This window comes from Colias croceus, chromosome 17 (genome assembly GCF_905220415.1).
Source record: "Colias croceus chromosome 17, ilColCroc2.1".
NCBI lineage: Eukaryota > Metazoa > Arthropoda > Insecta > Lepidoptera > Pieridae > Colias > Colias croceus.
Genome location: NC_059553.1, coordinates 7,885,053 through 7,900,070, shown reverse-complemented (window position 1 = coordinate 7,900,070; position 15,018 = coordinate 7,885,053). Strand labels below are relative to the sequence as shown.

At 35.0% G+C, this 15,018-nt stretch overlaps 2 protein-coding genes across 2 annotated transcripts in view; one reads left to right on the top strand and one right to left on the bottom strand.

The window, feature by feature from the left end:
* Nucleotides 1–2,869: 2,869 nt before the first annotated feature.
* LOC123698969 (guanine nucleotide exchange factor subunit Rich) overlaps nt 2,870–15,018 on the top strand; it is a 33,008-nt gene continuing 20,859 nt past the window's right edge. The window contains 14 exon segments of the mRNA XM_045645807.1: nt 2,870–3,186; nt 3,289–3,396; nt 3,758–3,907; nt 4,516–4,699; nt 4,972–5,105; nt 6,815–6,906; nt 6,995–7,111; nt 7,406–7,562; nt 7,765–7,878; nt 8,162–8,428; nt 9,039–9,207; nt 9,572–9,763; nt 10,204–10,358; nt 11,746–11,817. Coding sequence (XP_045501763.1) covers nt 3,046–3,186; nt 3,289–3,396; nt 3,758–3,907; nt 4,516–4,699; nt 4,972–5,105; nt 6,815–6,906; nt 6,995–7,111; nt 7,406–7,562; nt 7,765–7,878; nt 8,162–8,428; nt 9,039–9,207; nt 9,572–9,763; nt 10,204–10,358; nt 11,746–11,817 — 2,052 coding nt within the window. The 5' untranslated portion in view covers nt 2,870–3,045.
* On the bottom strand, nt 12,994–14,551 carry LOC123698970. Its single transcript, XM_045645808.1, has 3 exons — nt 14,364–14,551; nt 14,127–14,213; nt 12,994–14,048 (listed from the first exon to the last, which is right to left on the bottom strand). Exons 1-3 carry the CDS (start codon nt 14,379–14,381, stop codon nt 13,236–13,238), a joined length of 918 nt encoding a protein of 305 aa, XP_045501764.1. The 5' UTR covers nt 14,382–14,551; the 3' UTR covers nt 12,994–13,235.

The window sequence follows — 15,018 nt, the reverse complement described above, 5'->3', positions numbered from 1 at the left end:
TCCGTTAGGTCCTTAAAGGTCCCACAATTTTTTCGTTAGGTCCCCTTTAGTTTTTTTATAAATATTTTTTTTTTTAATTTTGGGTATAAAAAATTACACTTTAGCACCTCATCCATAGCAAAATTGGCGAATTTTATCAAAATCGTATTCTTTACCGTTAGGTCCGTATAGGTCCATTATTGAATTTGTTAAATTATTTATTTTATTAAAATTATAAAATAATCAAAACCTGCGCATATCGATAATCGTCGATGTATCGTTTAGCGATATGATCAAGACTTGAATAATCGAGTCATGTTTACTCGATCATAGATGTGGCCTCACGAGACTATCATAGAAAGAAAATATACTCAAATTTAATCTTTATGAACTAATCGATAAAGTTGAACTTAGAACGCGATATTGAACCGCACTCCCCACGAGACTATCTTGGAATGCAATACAAATTTAATCTTTATGAACTTAGTGATAGAGTTGAATTTAAAAAGTCGTCGCTTAAAAGGTCGTAAATTTTTACGACTCTTAGTGACGGACTACTTCTAGTTATCGTTGTTGATAAAAAAATATTTTTATAAGTATGATTTGAAATAAGATGAGAAATAATCTTTATTATATTAAAATTTTACACAACTGCACAAAAAGGAGTATAATAATAAATAAATAAATAAATAAAATTGTTTATTTCTTTTAAACAAGTTTTCATCTCGGGTTGGAGGTAAGTGCCTTCATTTAAGTGATAAATTTCACTTGTGTTAGAAGGCGCTTCTCTTCCATAACAATTAGTTTAATATGTTTATTTAAATAATATAATAGTAAATAATAGTATAATGTTTATTTTGTAAGTATTGAGGTAAGTATATATTTATTAAAATTTTCGCTCGGTTATTTTTAACTGGCAGAACATTTTAAAGGTGCGGAACCCTTCGTGCGCGAGTCCGACTCGCATTTAGCCGTTTTTTTGTAATGTTAATCTTGTAACCTTTCTATTATATAATTTGTTTATATGTATGTAACTATTAATATTGCGTATGTTTCAGATGATATATTTATGTCATTTCGTTCAGACTGTCATAAACTTTTAGTACTACTTTTAGAGCTTTTAATAATTTTCAATTCCGCGTTTCCACCTGCAAGTAGACTTGCAAGTTGCTGTCAGACAGACTGTCGAACATTTCTCGCGGAAGTTTTCTTGCAGGTGGAAACGCGGCCTTAGAGACTTTATTTTAATGAAATGTGCTGTGATGAATGAATACATATTCAAATACAAATAAAATAGCTTTTTATTGTTTTTCGTATGCATATAATAATGATGAAAACGTTAATAATAATATTAATGAAATGATGAAAACGTTAATATAATATTAATGTTATTTCTAATTTCAACAAAATTACTATTTTTTTAATATCGATATGGATACATCATTTTCGAGCGATTGTATTATTACGTATATATGCAGAGATTTTTCTGTGTTGCAATGTGTGCAAAAATATGCTTGTGTGTCAATTTTGTAATAGTTTGAGTTTGTAAAGACACAAATTATTTCTGTGAATGTGTATTTCATAGTGTGAGTTACCCTCTCCACACCAAAATTTGCAGAACGTTTAGTTAGAATATTTGCCAGCGTACTCCATCCATTTCTTAATGATCTAAGGTTGAAAAGTAGGTTTTTAATAAATAAGCACTCTCAGAACAATTGATTTATTTAATAAATGAAACGATACCAATTTAAATTTCGCGCTGTTTATGTATGATGTGCGCATGCCTTAATGCTCTAAGGCGCATGCGCAGGGTTTTATTATTTTATAATTTTAATAAAATAAATAATTTAACAAATTCAATGATGGACCTAACGATAAAAAATACGATTTTGATAAAATTCGCCAATTTAGCTATGGATGAGGTGCTAAAGTGTAATTTTTTAAACCCAAAATTAAAAAAAAATATTTATAAAAAAACTAAAGGGGACCTAACGAAAAAATTGTGGGACCTTAAAGGACCTAACGGAGACCTATCGATTTAGGTCATCTCTTAGTGAGTCCTGAGCACGTAAATTATATATAGAGCGAATGGCTCTTTTCTGTAAGATCAATATAGTTTCTATATCTGCTGCCCTGCCCCATAGTAGAATTCCATAGGACATAATACTATGAAAGTAGCTGAAATATACCAATCTAGCTGTATCTTCATCGGTGAGATGCCTTACCTTTCGGACTGCATATGCTGCTGAACTGGTCTTACCTGCAGCGGTATTGACATGGGCTCCCCACTGTAGTTTCTCGTCCAATGTTAACCAAGAAATACAGTCGATTCTGTAGGATGTAATACCTCCCCGTTCAAGGTAATATTTCTGCTCAACTTTTTAACTTCTCTTTGTGATTGACTTACTTTACTTTACTTTACTTTGACTTACTTTTTGATTTCTCTTTAAATTCTTTAGTTTAACTTCTCTGCTTAGGCAGAAAGGTAGAAATATTCTTAATAATAGAAATTATTTCTATTTTTGTATTGTAGGTACCTATTTCGACTGTTTCCTTTTCAAATAACTAGGTTGGGTGGTTAGGGCGCCGTGTCAAAAAACTTAACATGAAACTGCACCGTGAGCTGAAAAATATTGGGAACCCCTGCTCTAGACTCATCTATACTCTAGGTCACACTAGGTCAAAGAGTAAAGTCACAAAAGTATTAAAGGGGGCTCTAGGTCTATATTAGGATTCCTTAGTCATTGATCTATACTAAGGATCTATATCATAATGTGACTATAGTCTGTGTACAAAATGTCAACTGTCTGATGACATTCTATGTTACAGTTGTCTTATTTTGTCAACATTGCTTTATAAGTTTATATACCGTGTACCTACTAGGTATTAAAAATTAATAGATATTGACATAGAAAACTGATCTGAAGAAACAATGCTTATTAAATAGGTAATGATGAATGTACAAGAAAAAAAATAGGGAGCAGTAAGAAATGATTTACCGTGTCGTTTTTGTATGAACGAAAACTATTTCAAGTCGAGTTTTTAGTCAATAAATGTGATGTCAAAATGTATTTTCCAATTGGATGGCCAAAAGTTTTGAGGAATCTGGGTTCAGATTCTCAGGCATTTAAGCAAATCGTATCTAATAGAGATAAAATACTTTTTGCCTCATTGAGCGATGAATCTTTTGTAGTATGGTTCTGTAAGGTAAGGTATTTTCTAGTTATAACAATTTTCTATACTGAGAATGTATGCTAGTATCATTTTATGAATTTAGTGGCAATTACAACTTAACTTTTTCCTTTTTAGCCCAGCGTCTCAATTGTTTATCACAAGCGCAGTGCAGAGTCTTTACAAAGACTTGGTATTAACGTGGGTGTGGAATGGAAACCAGATTCATCTATGATATGTATTTCGGTAAGTTGATCCTGTTTATGTCATAGCAACCTAACAGATTAATTCGTTAATTTTATTAACTCAATTCAGGGAAATGGTTTGATTTATTCAAATTGATAGGAAACTGTTATAAATTCAATTGTATATTGACATGATTTTAAAAGAGCAACTATGGAATTTCTTGCTGGTTCTTCTCCATAGATACTGCTTTCTCATTTGGTGGTAAATGTAAAAAAAATGTAATGATGATTCAAAAGTGCTTCTAGAAGAAGTCTTATTGTATAAATAAATGTTTGAGTTTGAGTATATGTTATAAGTTAAAAACTACATATTTATAGATATATCAAACAAATATTGTTAACTAATAAAATTACTATTTCAGACTTCAGAAGGCCATTTAATTTTATACAATGTGGAGGTACAAAGTGACCAGCCGGCGTACCAACAATTTGATCCACCTACAGCAAGTTTAAGGAGAGATTCAGCTGAACTATTTATTAAGGAATTCATACCCTCCTTGAGAATAACATTGGTATTACTGGTTTTGAATTTATATGTATACTAGCTTTCCGCCCGCGTTTCGCCCGCGTTTTCGAAGAAAAACCCGTATAGTTCCCCTTCCCGTGGGATTTTCGGGATAAATATATCCTATCCTGTGTTAATCCAAGTTATCCTCTATATGTGTGCTAAATTTCATTGTTATCGGTTCAGTTATATTTGCGTGAAAGAGTAACAAACTCACACATACACATCCTCACAAACTTTTGCATTTATAATATTAGTAGGATTTATAGTATAATAATGTTTACTTCTCGCTGATAGTTCCCCAGATTGCCTTTTTGACATTTTAACTGAAACATAGTTTCACATAAAGCTGGCCCTAAACTCACATCTATTCATACCAACGATAATTGTATCATCACATATTCCTTTTTAACCGACTTCAAAACAAAGGAGGAGGTTATTAATTTGGCCGGTATGTTTTTTTTTAATTACAAAAACTCAGTTTTGAGTTTGATTAATAAAAGTAAACATATGTTATAAAGCTCTTTAGCACTTTATCACCCGTTTTCTGATTGTTTTACCCAAATAACAATAATTTACACAATAAAAATATGTTTTATTTTTTTATGTTCACAGTTTAAAGAGATCCTAGTTTGGGATGGTCAGATAACTCGAATGTGTTGTATATCGGGGACTGAAATACTTGTGTGTACAACTCGAGCGCATCTGCTAAGGTACAGATGGGACGGATCGCAGAATAGAGATTATTGCCTCGATTTGGGACGGATACCGTTTTCAATTAATCAACAAGTCTCGAAAGGTAGTATTCAAATATTATGGCAGTTATGTAATTGTTATTTTTAAATGTGTTTTTGAGGATATTGATTGTTGAATTATTTGAATTGAAATCAGTTGAATTATTTATTCAGATCTGAAGTCTAAAATGAACAAAGGCACTGGCTCTTCCTGTTTATAGTTTTATTATTATTTTTTATTGTTGATACAATATGAGATTATGAGATTTGATTATAACTTTAATATTCCATTCACAATTTTATTACCTTTCAACGCTAAGTAACAATTTTATTTCAGCTGAACCAATATTAGAAGACAATACACATGTGAATGACATTGAATATTCACCGCTTGTGTGTGGGTTTGGTATAACATTAAATGATGGTCGAGCAGCTTACCTCACAGCACCAAATCTTAAATTTGACCCTAATGTAAGTAAATAAACAAAAAGCAAAAATAATGTATTTTGTGGGCTGTAGCAAATTTTTATTAAAAAAAAAATATTAAAATTAGAATCACTTTTTGTGAAACTATCTTCATACTCATATAATTGAGTTTTGACATTATTTCCATGAAATGAAACATATCTCGGAACATTGGCAAATGGTAAAATTAAATTATCTGCTTGCAATGCAACTTATCAATAACAGCAACTTATGTATTACATTTGTATGTATGTATGATGACAAAATAAATGTGATAATATGACAAAATAATGTGTGTATTATCATTGATTTAATTCTGAATTGTTTGATTCTTTATAGACTTGTTTTTTTTTCATATCCCAGATAAATTTGGAAACAGATTTGAGGGTAAGAAGGATGATAATCCCTCTAACACCAAATTAAAATCAAATTGCTATTTGTAAGAGGCTAGATATATGTATTTTATTCACTTTACTGTTGCTAGTTATATATTTAATTATTATGTATCAAGAAAATGGCAAGTAATTTACAAATTACGGGTCAAAGTACGTCAAATTTGGTAAATATCTTAAATTGTAAAGCGAAAATGAAATATATATCAGAATCATGCTAATCAGTGTAACGAAGTCTATTTTACTATTAATTACAAACGCTAATAACATCTTTTTAAAACGATCCTCCTTTATAAGTAGACAGGCTAGTGGTAAAAAAGAGACTATGAAAAATTTGAAAAAAAATAAATAAAAAGTGGCGGGATTTTATAGGTCTACCAGAATCTGATGGCATATTTATATTTAAGAAATAAAAGATTTTCATGTGGCAACTTATTTGACAACTATCAAATTGGTTGTCAAATTATTTGTCTTTTTTGCAGTTGATAAATAATTTTTAGGATTTTGTCTAAAAAATCTTCGAAAATGTCGAAAATGCCGCTGTGATCACAAGCAAGAGGTGTTGTTTATAATGTGTATAGAAAAATATTTGATGAAGAAGGGTCAAACACATCACAATTTTCAGTTTAGAAGATTTTATTGGTAAATTGGACTTACCCGCTTTGATACTTTCAATTGAAAAATATTATAAGTAGGTAACTATAATATTGTTTGTTGATTGGAATATAATTTTATGAAAACTTATTACAGGAGTTTCCAATACGGCTATTCATCAAGTCCAAGCTGTCCAAGTCAATTTTATAATGTGTGTATCTGTTAATACTTACGAAAATAAACATAGTTTTATTTTATTTTTATTTTATTTTATAAAAAATTATAAGTAGTCTAGTTTTCTATCGATATAACATCGATATTTTTACATGGCATGTGTAAATAATAATATACAGTATTATCTGTATAAAAGTATAATATTATACGTACATGTAAGTATGTACCTACATAATATTAAGTGGATATCTCATTATTTTAGTACAGTATTGTCCACGTAGTAATGTGACTAATGATATTGAGAACAAACTAAAAAATAAGCAGTATCAAGATCGTTCAGTCCATTTTCCCTAGGGTTGCACACTCAAAATTTTGATTTCCCTAATTGCCATCAGATTCTGGTTTACCTATAACCGCGTCTTGCCGTGCAACTTACGACGATGCGTTGAATCCCGCCACATATTTTTTCTATTCTTTAAAATGTCTTAAACATTTATAAATTGCCATAAATGTGTTAGAAAAATAAAATTTAAAATGTAACTTTATCTTTTTCAGGCAGTACAAGGAATATGGGCGCAAGGAATAGACGATGCAACTTGTGCGCGAGTGAATCATAAATTTAGATTAATAGCAATCGGAAGGAAGAAGTATGTCTTATTATTCATATATTTTATTGGTTAGTGTGTGGGCTTTATAAAATGAAAGAATATTTTTATTATAAAATCTTTGTTTCAGTTCTCAAGTGGATGTATTTACGATAGATGAAGCGACGGGTGGGCTCGAATTATCTCATACTATGGTACTCAGTTCTAAAGACTTTCCTGGTGATCTTGGACCAGTGAAATGTATGAGGTATGTCTTTTTCAATACGTTAACAAATAATCTTGCGTATTTTCATAAAAGGCCATTCATTGGATATGTCACCATAAAATTATAAAAACTGTTAGATTACAAAAAAAAAAAAAATCCGACAATTGAAAATCTCGCGGGATAGAATGCGAAATTTTATTTTGTCAATAAATTTAGATCTATAAGACTGTAGCAGATTATATAACACGACAAAATGTACTGAAAAATTGTTATAAGTATAACAATGTTACATTGTTTTAAATGAATTTTAATTCATTTAAAATTGTTTATTTCAAGATGGACAGGCGACGGTCGAGCAGTGGCCGTGAGCTGGGAGCGAGGCGGTCTCTCAGTTTGGAGCACATTTGGAGCGTTGCTAATGTGTTCCTTAGCGTGGGACTATGGTCTCAACCAGGATCTGGCCAGCCATAACCCACTTGTTATTGCTAGCATGGTAAGAAAACAGAGTTTATAGTGAAGTGGAGACTAATATTTGTACTATTTTCTAAACTTGTAAACTTAAATTTAAAAAGTGCATGTCAAAATGTGGCAAATTAGTCACAATTTACATCAATTTTCTCTTCTTTGCTTACAATAGTTGAATCATGTCATTTTACTTGGATAGTTGTGCTAATAGTTGATTTAATTTAATACAGGAATGGGCTACAGAGGGCTATCAATTGTGGATGGTGAAAATGGAAGAAGATTCAAAGTCAAGTCTTATTCAAATGGACTTTGTAAAGAGTCCACTTAGTGTAAATCCTTGTATGGTAAGTTGTAAGATTATTGATTTGTCAGGATAGCAAATTCAACTTATTATTAAACAATTCATAATTTATAAAGTTTAGTTTAAAGATATTTTTATATAATTCTTACTATTGTTTTTTTTTTGTTTTAATACTCAAATTAACTTAGCAGAATATGTATTGAATAAAAATACGTGTATTCACTTTGACTTGATTTCATATTACAGGACAAAAATTTAATATAATAAAATACTTACGAACACTGATGTTGTTATTTAGTTTTATAATTATTATTTTTTATTTATAGAGCAACCAAAGACACCTCTACTTACAAGCAGATGACAAATTATATGTCAACCTAGAAGACAATCTCACTCGTCGTACAAAGATTTCCATAATAGATTCATCTTCAGATGCTTATCAAGAGAATGGCCAAGAACAGTCTGTCAATCCTCAGCAAGAAATAGTGAATAGTGCAAAGTATAAGGAGTTTGTTGATGACAATGAATGTAGGAAGCAATGGATTGTCATACAGTTACCGGCCACGTATATAGCTAGTAATTGGCCGTTGAGGGTGAGTTGTTTGCTTAGCTGATGTTGTACGTTCTTTTGAATGATTTTTTGGCAAAATAAAAAAAAAAAAAACAAAGAAATCAAATTCCTCAGCTTTACAATCTTAGTGGATTGTTTGTCTGAAAGAGTAATTCTCAAGAAATTCAAATTCGATAAATTCTTACGTTTTTTTTATTAAAGATCATCGGGTCATGGGGTATCAACATTTTTTTGCTAAAATTGTTTTTTTTTTAATTAATGTTATTGTGTGTGTTGTGCTAGTTACCGAGTTTAGAAAGAACTGTACTAATGTAAGCGTATTTATTCCTCATAATTTAATTTAATTTGTTTGTTTTTTTATTTTTTGACACATGCAGTAGCATTACAGCTAGTTAGACAGACCAAATTGGCCTAGTAAATAAAAAAACGACGTGTGGCACTCGGGAACTGCCGCGGTAAAGCTATTGCATGCTATGCCTTCAAGCCACACCTCCGCCCGTCGGAGTGGGGAGCGTGAGGTTTTTTCGTTACGGAATTTCTCGATTCGGTCCCCGCGCTCAAGGCCCGCGATAGAAGCTATGCAATAGCTTAAAAAACTTGTAAAAAAGTGATGTTATTTTTGGGCGGTGCAGTACAGCGCGATAGACGAGGCGGGCGAGACGATATGCGTGGCGGGGCGCACCGGCCTCGCGCACTACAGCCGCGCGGCGAGGCGCTGGAAGCTGTTCGGCAACGAGGCGCAGGAGAAGGACTTCGTGGTCACCGGCGGCATGCTCTGCTGGCGGGACTATGTCGTAGTGGGTGCGTATATGTATAGGAGTAATGGTAAATACAGTTTTTTGTACAATGGTAATTGAAAATCTGTATAAAAACACAAAAAATGTTTTAATTGACAGTGAGGTGTCGGATGGGAGACGTATAATTTAATTGACCATCTTATATGGTTAGGCTATATTCTATTAACGACATAATTATGAAATTCAATATTTATGATATTATTATTTACGGTGTTGCCATAGAGAAGAGCGTGTGTGCCAAGCATACGTGTCAGAAGTGAAACTTCTTTAGCAAGATTCCAAAATATCAAAATTGCCGCCTCACTCCATGACGTGACCTTGAAATTTCACTCTCAACGCGCCTAAAGAAGTTTTATAACCTCTTGCAGGATGCTACAGCATCCTCGACGGGCACGACGAAGTCCGTTTCTACGCGCGCGACGCGAAACTAGACAATCGTTTCGCGAAGATCGTGCGCGTGCAGTCGCAGGTGTTCGTGCTGGACATGCTCGGGGACCAGCTCGTCGTGTTCGGTGCTGATGCTCTCGTTACCATATATGAGCTGACCTGTTTGGATAATAGTGAGTTGTGTTTTTGAAACTATAAACGGGTCATAAATATCAAGAAAATGCAAATAACGGTGCATTTTTATCAAACGAGCGAATGCTCATTCTAACACTATATTAAATTATTTTAATGTAAATAGGCGTAGAGCATTATTTCGTTGTTCTTTCTAATACTGAACAACATTGAATACGAGTTTTTGTTTACACTAAAAGATCACGAAAGAATGCTTTTGCTCTAGCTCTATGTTCGTTTGATGTAAATGTACCGTAACATAAACCGACAAGAGATCTACCCGATAATTGACAAGAAATTTGCATTTGAACCCGTATATTAAAATTCTGAACATTTGCATTTGCAATGAAAAATAAAAATGTTATTCACGTTTATAATGAAATCAAAGTTAAACGCGTCACATACCATTAGAAACGTAACTTAACCATGTTTTGTATGTTAGACGGCAACATCGAGCTGCGGTGCGTGCAAGCGGTGGACGTGTCCGCGCTATCGCACCCCGCGTGCGTCGTGTCAGCGTCACTGTGCCGCCTGCACGACGCGCCGCCGCACGCGCGCTCCGCCCGCACCGCGCCGCTCTCCGCGCCCGACTCGCTGGTATAACGCACACACACACACACACGAACACGCCACACACACACACACACACACACGAACACGCCATACACACACACACACACACGCACACACACACGAACACGCCATACACACACACGAACACGCCACACACACACACACACACGAACACGCCATACACACACACACACGCACACACACACGAACACGCCATACACACACACACACACACACACGAACACGCCATACACACACACACACACACACGAACACGCCATACACACACACACACACACGCGCGCGCGCGAACACGCCATACACACACACACGAACAAGCCATACACACACACACACACACACACACGAACACGCCATATACACACACACACACACACACACACACGAACACGCCATACACACACACACGCACACACACACACACACACACACACACACACACACACACACACACACACACGAACACGCCATACACACACACACACGAACACGCCATACACACACACACACACACACACACGAACACGCCACACACACACACACACACGCGAACACGCCATACATACACACACACACACGAACAAGCCATACACACACACACACACGAACACGCCATACACACACACACACACACACACGAACACGCCATACACACACACACACACACACGAACACGCCATACACACACACGCGCGCGCATACGCGTCCTGACCAGCTGGTAACTCGTACTCACATAATATACACATGTAGGCATGTGTATGGTATTGTACATTCGCGCTACGCGCGTATTTTAAGAACCTTCGGCTTCGCAAGCACACATGTACGGTTTAACAATACAATATACCTGTTCAGGAAAAATTATACGCACACATATTATCGCTTATTTGGATACACATATTTATTTCAGGTTATGTTTTTGACTTTTGTACATCTCGCAATCGCGAAAAGAATGCACATACTTAAGCTGCTTCTACGTACGCATTTAATCCACATATAGATGCAGAGTGCGTGCATAATATACACAGCTTTTCTATATCTCTCATAAACGTCAAATCCTTTCATTAGTTTTGAAGTGAAATTTCTTTATCGGGGTTGGAAAAAAATTTATTGTAACATTTTTTCGTTACGCGTGACATTTTTCCGTTACGCGCCATCTTTTTCTTATCCCCATCTTTACCACGCGTGATTCGACATATTTCTGTAAAGTTGCATATAGTAAATTATTTTTTGAAAAATAAGGACATAAAGAAGTTTCACTTCTTACGTGTACACGCACACATTTTTTTTACAGACTATTTTTCATTTTGCCAAAATAAAGATCAAATTTTAATTGTCCATCTCATGTTGAGTTACAATATAATGATCTGATATAAATGTCTCATACATGCAGGTTATAAATGCAAGCGGGAAGCTGATGATGGTGCAGAGAGAAGAATACGATGTTGATGAAGACAACAACCCAGTGAGTACAACATAATTTAATCTATACTAATATTATAAAGCTGAAGAGTTTGTTTGTTTATTTGAACGCGCTAATCTCGGGAACTACTGGTCCGATTTGAAAAAATCTTTCGGTGTTAGATAGCCCATTTAGCGAGGAAGGTTAGGCTATATATCATCACGCTACGACCAACAGGAGTGGAGCCACGGGGGTGAAACCGCGCGGAGCAGCTAGTAAATAATTATTAGTTATTTGGTTAATATTTGGTTGAATTATATGAAAAATTATAGGCAACACGAAAAATTCAAAATTTTAATTTTTTTTTTTCACTGTATGTGTGCGGTGTGAGGTGTCAATATTCAATTAAAATAACAGGTGTACCGAGTCTTAACACTAAAAGTGATTTGTTCAATCACAAGACGATCCATAAAACAATGAAATTCATAAAAAAGATTTTGCATTATTTATTACAAGAACATATTTTTTAAATCTCGTAGTTTTAAAATATCGTCATAATAGACATTGCATTTAATTATGTTCAACGAATACCTACAGGCAAAATAAGCAGGATATCTTTATTGCCAACATAGTATAATTTATTAATTTGAAAAATGGACAATTATAACCATTTAATTCTTATTATAACAATTACTTAAGCAACATCCAAAGAATGCATTATATAATCCTAAAACTAACTTGAATATTAAAACACGTTATAGAGCAATTAAGACCATTTTCGCGCATATTTCCCGCGGCAATACATTATTTGTTGTTGTATTTCAATTTAATTACGAAAATTGAAGTGGCAATTCAAAAATTCAAAGAATGCAGTTGGTTTAGTATGAATTCATGCAACGTGTTATACTTATTATGTATGTGGTCTGGGTACATATATTACTGCCAACTGAATGTTATCGTCTTATTAAAATAGTTTTGCATGACTGCGTAATAGTTCGGTGGTGGGTTCGATACCTGAAACAAACTATTGGCACAAATCACGAAAGTTGAAAGGAATATGTAAAATTCTAATGAAAGGATAATATGTCAAAATGTCAGTCTTCAGTAAAAGGGAGTATAATAAATTGCAATCTTATTAATAATGCTTCATAATTTATTAATTACTTACAACAGTTCTTCATAGAAGAACGATAATAATGTTAGGTGGAAGGGATAATTTCAAATGAAAGATAATTTATTATTATTTCAATATTGTCTTCATTAGAACAGTATATTTACAGGCACAATCAGAAAATAAATTATATACACTTATTTGCTCTGGATACACAACAAATTCATCTTAACTTCTAAAGACCTATGTGTATTTTTGCACGCATCATATCATATGCAAGAACACACTAGGGCCGCGAGTAACAAATAGGTTACTTAAACACGGAGAAGTCGTTATAGTATAGCTTATCTAACGACAGCTTATCGTCTGGTTAATGTCGCGTTCTGATGGTGAGGGTGTGTCTGTCCAAGGGGATGGGACCAGCCGACCACCTGTGCAGCACTTGTCCGCCATGGCCGTACGACGAGCCCGATACAGACACCCACGGGGCGTGGTTCGGTTGCAGGAGAGACAACAGATTTAAATTGTGCGATGGCGCAATCAAATTCGCGTTGTCGAGAATAGAGTTGTAGATGTTTTGTGGGGTCTGGAGAGGCGCGTGTTCAGTGATAGGCGCAGGGGCGTGATCGATGTAGGACGTCTGTTGAACGGCTGGGACGTGGTCGATGTATGAGGCCTGTTGGACAGTGGGGACGTGGTCGATGTATGACGCCTGTTGAACCACGGGCGCGTGGTCTATGTATGACGTCTGTTGAATGGCAGGCGCGTGGTCTATGTATGACGTCTGTTGAACGGCGGGGACATGATCGATAACGGAAGTTTGTTGAAGGGCTGGGACGTTTTCAACAACTGGCACATTTTCGACTACTGAAGCCTGCTGAACAATGTTGGCATGGCCATAGTGTCCGATGTCAGCTACGGGAGCGACATCCGCCACTTGGGTTTGGATAACTGCTGGAGCAGAGTAAGAAACGGAGTTGATGTTGGGTCCCGATTTCCTGACCACGGCGTTGAAACCCCTGTGTGGGTCGGCGGTGTAGTCAACGGTGCGGATGTTGCCGTCGGGTTCAACAAGCGAGTACGACCCTTGGACGTTGTCGCCGTTACGCTCTTCCCATTGCGCCTTATTGTCACCAGTGTGTGGGTCGTTGACAGAATAGTCGAACCTGTAGTTGGGGTTTGGCTGCAAGATAAAAAGAAATATTAGTTTATTTCTACATAACATTCTTGATTACATTTAAGTTATAAAGTCGATACTTACAATACTTTCAATAGTGTTATGGGCAAGTAAAGCAATTCCGTGCGGGTTGGCGAACGCCACTGCTACGGTCGCCAGCAGGCAGGATACCTGGAAATCATAGTATATTTCTAAGTATAGAATATACAAAGATTTATGTATGAGCAATTTTCACAAAAAAAGCATTTGAACCATGCTTCATGTGGTTCAACGACTTCAAAAGTCGAATATATTTTGGAACCAAATAATGGTGATATTTACCACCAAATACATGTTCATGTTGTCTCTAACCAAGGAGCAAACAAAGTATACTGTGCCTTTGTCAACAATAGCTGGCTTATTTATACCGCAATTATTAAACGCTCCGGTTTTGTCAAACCTTTCCGGATGGGTTGTCTTCGTCAATTTTCAACTAGTCCAACGGCTCCTCAATGCTCTCAAATATACATAACGTGTTGGTTTGGCCTGGAAAACTACAATGTGGGGTGCGCATTGCATAACCCTAGTTATATACCCAGTGTGCATTTGTAGTTTGAATTAGATGCATGCATTTACATTTTATATTTTTTTATTATTCTAACTCCATGTTCAGTTCATTTTGAATGGTAATTTTTTTGTTATATAAAATTAATAATCATCGTCTGCGGTAAGAGGCCCAAGTTTCGAAGCACTGAAAACATGACATTTATTTGTAGTATACTGATTTTCTGCTTCATGGTAAACATTCGTTGAGCACGAAAGTTGAAGATGAAAATTTTCAAGAGGTTATATTGATATATTGCTGGCAACAGAAGTGGCAGCAGTTGTTTTAGCCGCAAGTTGATCATAATGTTCCCGCCTGTTGTACCATGTTTACTATGAATGTATCACATAACTACACTCAGCTTAGGGTCCTATTGAAGAATGTTTCTTATTT